The 9,494-nt window shown below is 46.2% G+C and overlaps 1 protein-coding gene across 1 annotated transcript; it reads right to left on the reverse strand.

The window, feature by feature from the left end:
• Positions 1–352: 352 nt before the first annotated feature.
• Positions 353–9,155, reverse strand: FGF23 (fibroblast growth factor 23). The gene is made up of 3 exons (XM_032158999.2): positions 8,945–9,155; positions 2,171–2,274; positions 353–793 (listed from the first exon to the last, which is right to left on the reverse strand). The coding sequence occupies exons 1-3, from the start codon at positions 9,153–9,155 to the stop codon at positions 353–355; spliced, it is 756 nt and encodes a 251-aa protein (XP_032014890.1).
• Positions 9,156–9,494: the final 339 nt, after the last annotated feature.

The raw sequence follows: 9,494 nt of genomic DNA on the forward strand, positions 1-9,494 counted from the left end.
TTTTTTTTTTTTATGCTTAAAAGTGATAAAGAAGAGAGGCGCAAGGAAGATAAATATGTTGGTAGAGATCCTTCCCTCTACCTTCATGAAGGGGAAATTTCTAGTTTACCTGTCGGGGTTTCCTGTTCGGAAAGGTGTTCTATATGGCGTGAGGAAGGCGGTGAGACCCCATGACTTGGGCCTCAAAGGTTGATTCTCACAGGACCTCCTGTGGAAGGGACCCCAGAGAAGCAGCAAATTCCATACATTGCCCCTGTCACCTTTCCCATCCTCGGAACGTCAAGGGACCTGGTCCTTGGGAAGAGCTGCGTTTGCTGAGGGGTGGGTTACAGAGGGTGCCCTTCCGGCGACCCTAGATGAACTTGGGGAAGGGGCGGCAGCCTTCCGGGCCCGTTCCCCCAGCGTGCGTGTTCACTCGACCGCCCCTGACCACCCCTAATGGGTCGCTGGCCATCGGGCTGTTGTCCTCGGCGCTCGGGAGCTCCTGTGAGCAGGAGACCGGGGCCGGGGTCATCCGGGCCCGGGGTTTCAGCACGTTCAGGGGGTCCCGCTCTGAGTCGTCCTCGGCGCTCCGGGTGTGCCGTCGTGGTGTGGGGGTGTTGAAGTGAAGTAGGGGGATCTCGTTCCTCCGGGACAGGAACTGGGAGTACGGGGGTGGGTTCATGCCCGGCAGGAAGGCTCTCTTGGCCCGGCCCAGACTGACCAGGAAGTGATGCTGAGGAGAGTGGTAGACGTCGTACCCGTTTTCCAGCGTCTGGTGTTGGAACCTGCAGTTCTCCGGGTTGAAATAGTGCTGGAAGGACAAGAGCGAACCACGTGAAGGGGGGCCCCACCCACCCCCCGGCTCCTCCTGGGGCCACATGCTTGTGCCAGCTGGCCTGAAGCCCTGCAGTTCTTAGGGCGTTGAGCCTTCACGCCTTTGTTCCCTGCTAGGGTAGAGTGGCTTTGATTAATGCTCAAGCCCAGACTATAGTTCCCCCTTTCAGAGACTACCACTCCTGGGGCCTCCTCTTACTGCCTGGAGGCCCGGCCTGGCCTGGCCTGGCCTGTGGTTTTCCTGGAGTAGGCACCACCTCGTCCTTCCCGCCTTCTACCTTTTCCAAGCCTCTGCTGGCTGAAAATTGGCTTGGGTTTGTCTCTTTACTGGAGAAAGGAGAGGGGATGGAGTTTATAGGGTCAAACATGAATGAGGGCAATGACGGGATTGGAGACATGAACTTTGCTGACAGAGCTGACAGATGAGCTGGGTTCGAATCCTCTACCACTAGTACTGGGTTTTACTGAGTGCCCCCACGAAGGCCTTTGCCTGTTATTTCTTGTAATCCTCAAGCTCCACAAAGTAAGCAGTTTACAGATCAGGACTATCTACATTCCTAGAGGGGTTAACAGATGTTTAGTTAGTTATCTATATTTCAATAGTTGTTTAACAGATTTTTGTTGTTGTTGTTGTTTACCTACTGTAGCCAGACACTATTGTAGGGGCTGGGATGCAGCAGAAAGCAAAACAGAAAGTCTGTGTTCTTGTGGCGTTTCTAGTGGGCATGGGTGGTGGTGAGAGACTCCTAAGATAAGCAGTCCTGCTATTTTACGACCTCAAAATCCTCAAAAATTGGCCAGCAGCCTTTAGTTTGGGAAATCCTTTGCTTACCAATCCGAACGAATAGCTATCACAATTGGGGCAGGGGTTATTAATTAAAAATCTTTAACTGAAGGGAGCCCCACAGGTCACGTGGTCTATTCCACTTCACTTTTTCCAAGTGAAAATGCTGAAGTTTGGAGAAGTGAGGAGATTTACCCAAAGTCACAGCTAGTCCCAGAATCAAGAAGACACCAATAGCTTTTCACCCTTTCTAATGTACTTTACAACGTGAATTGACATGACTTGAGGACCTATGACTACATACCAGGGCCAGTGCTAGATTCAAAAATGGGTTCCAATGGGCAGTGCAGACTAGGGGCTGAGAGCCTGGGATCTGGAGCCAGACTGCCTGAGTTCAAACCCCAGCTACTAAACGTGAGCATTCAATACTTAGACTGCATGAAGTATCAGTGGAAACAGGTCACCAGGGTACACTGCAAATGGAATTGTTAAGCTAAAGAAGTCTATGTCGTGTCAAAGAAATTAGGCTAATTGTTTGCAAATGGTGACCAACACAAAAAAGAAACTCACTGATCCAAAAATGTTGCCTCTGAAATCCATGCAGAGGTATCTTCTGCTCATCACACCTGTAATCACCACAAAGCCAGCATCCTCTGATCTGATCATCAGGGCACCTGTGGAGAAAACCAGGCAGGGCAAAGACTCATTGCGCATCCAATTCCCACCTTCAAGCACCTCCTGAAAACCCACCTTCAGGAAACCTCCCTGGATTGATTTTAAGGGTGGTGATGACTTCAACAGCCTTAAATTCAGCCTCATTTCTGCATAGTCAGCATTTCTTCTGACATCCTCTCTTGCCCCCAACACACATACAGTCATTCACCTCCTGCTTCATCTTGTTGCCTGTATGGGGCACTCTGAGCTCCTGGAATTCTACCTGTGCTGAACACATGTTTCTCTCTCTCTACCTGGACCATCTTTATTTTCCCTTTTGCCTTACTAATACCTTTGAATGTTTGTGGTGCTAGTCACATTCTTCCATGCCTTCTACTTTGTGATTTTTAAATCTATGCTGAGATGTCTTTCAAGGATCCAGCTTGCCATAGAGTCTGATTCTTCTCCTGGATGTCTGTGTAATTGTCTAATACCTTAGTCAACACCCAGTATGTGTACAGAATGGTATTAGAGTTGATCTCCCTCTTCCTTCTCTACTTACTGAAGTCACTCAGTCTTCAAGACCAGGCTCAGGCATCACCATCTCTATGAAGACTTTCCTCATCTTTCCATTCAAAATCAGTTGTTCTTTCTTCTCAGCTCCTCAGGACAATGCCTTCACCTCTATTACAGCATGTATTCCATTCACCTTGCTTTAACTGAGTTTACCTATCTAGTGCCTTCCTTAGAGTGAGCTGCTTAGGAGCAGAGGGTAAAACTGTTTATGTTGAATCAATATAAGTGACGGATGGAATTTTCTTCTTGGCTCTTCTTGGGTTGGTTCTTTATCATTTTCTCACTTGGTGGTGACCCCTCCAGGTGCAGCCCCTCATAGACTTCCAGTGTCCCCTCTCAAAACCCAGTCTCCGACAAGGGCCTGAAACCCATTCACACGACCTACCTCTTAAGTAATTGGTAATGGCTTTAAATGTGCTTTCTGTTTTGTGGCAAAGGCACAATTAGATCATATACTAGTGTAACATGCGTGATAATTCAGTGAGACTTCTTTCCCAAATGTTATTTAATTACCTGACATTTTCTGTTAAAAATCATTGCTTTAGATCTTTGGGGCCACTTCCAGTTGCCTATCACAGAATTTCTAGGTGCATCTCATCTGACCTCATAGCCCCCAGGGAGACAGCTAGAATCCCACGCAGGGATTCTAATTCCTCTTCTGCAACTGTAGCTTGGAGAGGTTGTAAATGCCCAATGTTTGTGCCTAGCAAGTGATGGAGCCTCGTGGGGGTGATTTAAAGCCCAAAGCTCTTCTCCCACTCCATGCAGGCTCAATACAAGGACCTTCGAGGAAAATAAGCAGCAATAATTAGGTACTAGCTGAGTAGAAATCATGATAGGGACTGAAATTGGACTGACGCGGAACAGAGGGAATAAGGGTGGAGACAAGCCCCAGAAAGGTGAGAAAGGAAGAGGGCCAAAGAGAGAAGTTAATTTGTTTCAAAGTTTGGCTGCGGGGAACCTTGAGGGAAGCTTCCCAGAAGGTGGACTGGGGTATGACAGGCGCAAAGGATGCTTAAATTCCTCCACAGTGGTGTCTGCCTATGTGTCTCAAATGTATGGCTAGTTTTGTGGTAAACCTTTGGAGAAATATAAGGAATGTGTAAGAAATGGTTTCAGCTGGGCATGATGGCTCATGCCTGTAATCCCAGCACTTTGGGAGGCTGAGGCGGGTGGATCATGAGGTCAGGAGATCAAGACCATCCTGGCTAACACGGTGAAACCCCATCTTTACTAAAAATACAAAAAAAATTAGCCGGGTGTGGTGGTGGGTGCCTGTAGTCCCAGCTACTTGGGAGGCTGAGGCAGGAGAATGGCGTGAACCCGGGAGGCGGAGCTTGCAGTGAGCCGAGATTGCGCCACTACACTCCAGCCTGGGTGACAGAGCGAGACTCCGTCTCAAAAAAAAAAAAAAAAAAAAAGAAAAGAAATGGTTTCTGTTCTGGTGACTTTTCAGTCTAATTGGGAAAAAATTACATTTAGTAATGGTCTTTGAGCGGTTGCACTCTAAGCACTTTACATATTTTAAATTCTCAAAACAAATGTTATATTGTTAGTACTAATTATTATTATTAGTAGTAGTAGTAGTAGCAGCAATATCCTAATTTAAGTGATAAGGAAACTAAGACAGGATTGAAACTCAGTCAGAGACATCTTCTTCCTACCACCCGGTAACAAGCCTCCAGCAGAAATCACTGAGTCTGAGAAGACAACATCAAATGCTAAAATACATGCTGCAGGCAGTGAGGACAAAGAGTCAGGGCAGCGCTAAGGGCTCGGGGAAGGGGCACTGAGCCAGGCACCAAGAACCGGGGACTTGGATTTTGGTCCCAATTGTGCCGCTTGCTGACCTCGCACTAGCCTCAGTTTCCTCAGCTGTAAAATAGAACAATAGCTGTCCTGCCTGCTTCATAGGGTGATGATCAAAGGGGATAATGGTGGTAAAAGTGACTTGAAAGTGTCGAGCCAACAGAGGACATCACGTGGTGTGTTCTGACCTGCTGTTTATGCCGGGCCCATGCCTTGACAGGCGTGCTGGCCTGATGCTTGGAGTCAGTGTGGGCAGTGCATATGGCACACACGCGCCTGGTCTCCAGAGCCAGTCCCCCTAGGAAACATCCAGCGGTGGTTGAAGAACTGTGAGCAGCTGCTACGGAGGGCACACAGACTCTTCCATCAAACAAAGTGAGCCAATGTGAAAGTTTAGAAAATGTGAGAGAGTCAGAGGTTCTTTCCTTTGTGCTTTCAAAAGGCATCTTTTCGCAGTCTGCACAGATTCAAGGGAGAATTTTGCAGAAGGAAGGAACAAACCACTGACTACTGGAGACACCAGCCCCGCCTGTTGGAGCTTAGCAGACTTAATGGACTTTGCCTTCAGTGACGGAGATGTCTCCATGCGTGTGACCTTGGAAGAGCGTGGGATTTGGGGTCAAGATGTCCTCTAGGTCTTTTACTACCTGTCTGACCTTCAGCCAGTTATTTAAGTTCTTTAACTCTTGTTTTTTCACATATAAAATGAGGATGGCGGAAACATTTACCTCATTTGGTCATCTTGAAGACATAATGAGATAATGTTTTTATCCTTTAGAAAGCACTTCCTAAGTGCTAGTAATTTTTACTATTACCACTTTGCCTCAACCTCTGCTTATAGAAGTAGAAAATTATCTACTCCATTCTACTCTTGTGGCCAGTAAGTGATAAATAAGATGGTAGCAGTGAAGTACTTTGAGCATCTCAAAAGAAAAATGTATGAAGAAGGCTTAAGGAGCCCAACGGTAACTCAGCTTCAAGTAAAGAAAGTTCCTGTGGGGAAGATGGAGGAAGTGAAAATAGCAGGATCTAGGAAGTGATATTACCAGGGACAATGAGCATCTCTCTCTTGCTGTTTCCATATAATGAGGATAAAGGGGAGTCAGAGGATGGCCTTGTTCATAGAACGGGTGATAAGGACATCAGAGGGGTACCTGGCAGCAGTGCTTGTGAGTCCCAAGGGAGCTTGAAGAATCTGGTAGGCAGGAGATAATTTCATTTTGTCAAGTCCAATGACCCAAAGATGGGTTGTGCACTCAACTCCTAAGCATTTCTTACAGCAAAGTAATAAGATGAACCAGAATTCAATAGAAATGGATAATTAGGAGGGGAAAAATACCCCTCACATTTTAGGTTTCTGTCAGTGTAAAAACATTGCTTAACAGTCACTGATGAGGTCATTACAGATCCTTCACCAAACATTTAATTAGCTGTGCTTCTTATCTACATGCACTAATCTTTCCTCTTTCTTTTGGGTAACTTTTTTTTTTGAGACGGAGTCTCACTCTGTCGCCCAGGCTGGAGCACAGTGGTGCGATCTCGGCTCACTGCAAGCTCCGCCTCCTGGGTATAAGGGATTCTTCTGCCTCAGCCTCCCAAGTAGCTAGGACTACAGGCGTGCACCACACCCTGCTAATTTTTGTATTTTTAGTAGAGACAGGGTTTCCCCATGTTGGCCAGGCTGGTCTCGAACCCCTGATTTCAAGTGATCCTTCTGCCTTGGCCTCCCAAAGTGTTGGGATTATATGCGTGAGCCACCGCACCTGGCCTCTTTTGGGTAACTTTTAATTGTAGTGTGTAAATTTTTCCTGCACTTTTTCCCCATAATACACATGACAACTGATTGAACAGTACAAAAAGTTATCTACGTAGACTAGGAAAAGTAGATCTCCCTCCCGCTACCCTGACCCTAAGTTCTCCTCCCCGCATTCACTTTTAACTCTTTAAAGATGCAATGTTTAGCTAGTGCTTATGTCTAAGGAAACAAAATCACATTTCTATTTTTAAAAATCTGAAGTCAGTTCAATTTATTTTGCTGCTTCTCAGTCATTTTAATTCACTCCAACTAGCACTCAGTGATCCCTTGGGGCCTGATGCGAGGTGGGCTTTCAAGGAAAAGGTCTACAGTTCAGATTGCCAGCGCAGGAGGTTGACTCTTCACACTCACTCCCCACCACAGCCAGCCTGTTCTGTTCTTCCCTAATTCTTGTTCAGGAAGAAACGTCTTTAAGGAGTTCCTTTCAGCAATGGGATTCCAGGATTCAAGACAAGTTGTATAAACATTCTCTAGTTGGATGCAGCCCTTTCCATCTAAGAGAATCAAAGTCATTTACCATAATCTACTATTCTGCATTTTAAATCACATATAGTCTTTTTTTTTTTTTTTTTTTTTGAGATGGAGTCTTGCTCTGTCGCCCAGGCTGGAGTGCAGTGGCGCGATCTCGGCTCACTGCAAGCTCTGCCTTCCGGGTTCACGCCATTCTCCTGCCTCAGCCTCCCAAGTAGCTGGGACTACAGGCGCCCACCACCACACCCGGCTAATTTTTTGTATTTTTAGTAGAGACAGGGTTTCACTGTGTTAGCCAGGATGGTCTCAATCTCCTGACCTCATGATCTGCCCACCTCAGCCTCTCAAAGTGCTGGGATTACAGGCGTGAGCCACCACGCCTGGCCCACATATAGTCTTGAATTAGAGTAAGGGTGGCCCCTCCCTGAGAGGCGCAAAATTGCATTTCCTAAAAGTCTGGTTGTGAGCTGGCTGACAAGGTAGGACGACAGACCACAAGGTCCTTGAAGGGTTGTGTCTTAGTTTTCAGTCACAGTGCTTGGTACAATGCCAGACACATTGTAGATCCTATTAAATATCCATTGAATAAAATGAACAACACTTCGGGTGCATCAAGTGTATCCAGATTTAATTGAAATTTTTGCCATGAGACTCAAACTTGGTTCCAAGATGTTGACTCCTGAGTCTTACTATATTCTCTGGAGTTCTGGAACCTGTTTGGTATTTGGAGAGAACTTTCCTCTCTCCTTTTATCTCCTATCAATATGCATTTAGCACTTGAAGAGGTTAAACTGTCAATTTTGCATGTTATATGTCTTGCAACTTAATTTTGCATGTTATATATCTTGCAACCAGATTTAAGGACCTTTGGTGCCTAGAAGAATAAATGCCTCACACACAGCAAGGCCACAGCAAAAATAATTAATTAATTTATTACAACAAGAAAGGGCAAATCATAATTCCTATATTTTCTTTAGTTAGAGATTGTCTAACTAATTTTTCTTTCCTTTAATTTGAGCTGTATTGGATCGGTTTGCATTTTTCTGTATCCTTTGAAGTGTTTTCACATGTTTTCTTAAAATAGAAGATCCAGTCTTTTCCAATATCTATCCCTGCTTGCACCACATTACCCCTTATATAGGTGCACACAAAGGGGCCCTCATTTGAATCATTGCTAATGGATTGATTATTGTGGATTGTGATCCAATTCTCCACAAACCTGATCTTTAAAAACATTCCAGTTATCTCATGTTGCCAATAAGTTTCTAACTAGCTTGACTTGCTACTGACTGGACACCTTTCAGTTCCACAGAGAAGAATCACCAACTCATACTGGGTACCTGGGTACCTGGGTATCTGAAACACCCATTAAACCTGTTGGATGGATGGATGGATGCATGGACAAATGAATGGGTGGATGGGTTGTATACTTGGCCATTCTCACCAAGACAACATACGTGGACAGTCTGTCTTTAATACATTTTTCCAAGAATTTTTATAAGGCCAGAGTTGGAAAGAGCCCCCAGATTTATCTATAACAATCCGGGTATGACCCAGGAATCTTCTTTACAACCTCCCTAGTTAACCTAGTCTGAAGTCCATGAGCTGAAATGTAGTGTCTGTTGATCTGCCTGGCTTCTTTTTCTCTTAGACTCCTTGCCTTTCTTTCTGTACATTTTTTGAATCTTTTGACGGGGCAAAGGGAACATGGCTCCTACTGTGGGAAGGGTTTAGTTGAAATAAAAATTATTCATATTGAGAAAAACCAGCAAATACTAATTAGGAGAGTGACAGAATCTTCCCCTAAGATTTAAATACACACACACACACACACACACACACACACACACACACACACACACACAGACACACACACACACACACAGACAATAAGTGGTTCCTGGGCAGAAAGCTAGGAGGGTTGGATTAGCCCTCCAGTCTAGTCCCCAACCTTCCCAAGCCCCCGTAGATGGACAACAGGGGTGCTCCCCTTCTTCCCAGCCTGAAGCCCTACTCACTGTAGATGGTCTGATGGGGTGCGCCATCCACATGGCCATTCTTGTGGATCTGCAGGTGGTAGCTGTTCCTGGCTGTGGCTGTGTACAGGTGGATCAGGCCACCCCAGCTGGAGCCGAGCAGTGGGGAGGCATTGGGATAGGCTCTGAGGACGCTCATGCTGCAGACGCTGCACAAGGCACAGACCCAGAGCCTGAGGCGGGCCCCCAACATCGTGCCCTGCTCTGAGTGGCTGGTGCTGAGATTGAAACCTGACACTCCTGTCCGGACTCTCCTGGCCCAGGCCTCACTGGCCTTTTCCTTCTCCCTTGCAAGTAGCTGGTGTGAGGATCCTAGACTGGATTCCCTCCTTTTTGCCGTCAGACTTTTAAAGGGTAGCAGTGTGACATCAAACAGGAAAAACTCCACTGTCCACATCCTCTGTGTTGTAATCAGCCCATTGAAAGAAAGTGCAAAGACCCCGGAGGCGCACGGAAGGCACGTCGGTTCCAGACACACACACCCCTCAATTTCAAGCCAACGCTCCAAAAAATGAATGACGTGTGGGCAAAA

The sequence above is a fragment of the Hylobates moloch genome, unplaced genomic scaffold (assembly GCF_009828535.3).
Source record: "Hylobates moloch isolate HMO894 unplaced genomic scaffold, HMol_V3 SCAFFOLD_8, whole genome shotgun sequence".
In the NCBI taxonomy this organism is placed as follows: domain Eukaryota; kingdom Metazoa; phylum Chordata; class Mammalia; order Primates; family Hylobatidae; genus Hylobates; species Hylobates moloch.

Excerpts from the sequence above, each read along its gene's own strand:
- FGF23 (XM_032158999.2), bottom strand. The coding sequence starts at position 9,155 with ATGTTGGGGGCCCGCCTCAGGCTCTGGGTCTGTGCCTTGTGCAGCGTC. Across the intron at positions 2,275-8,944 it reads ACCCCATCAGACCATCTACA|GTGCCCTGATGATCAGATCA; the intron begins GTGAGTAGGGCT and ends TTTTCTCCACAG. Across the intron at positions 794-2,170 it reads GAGGCAACATTTTTGGATCA|CACTATTTCAACCCGGAGAA; the intron begins GTGAGTTTCTTT and ends TTGTCCTTCCAG.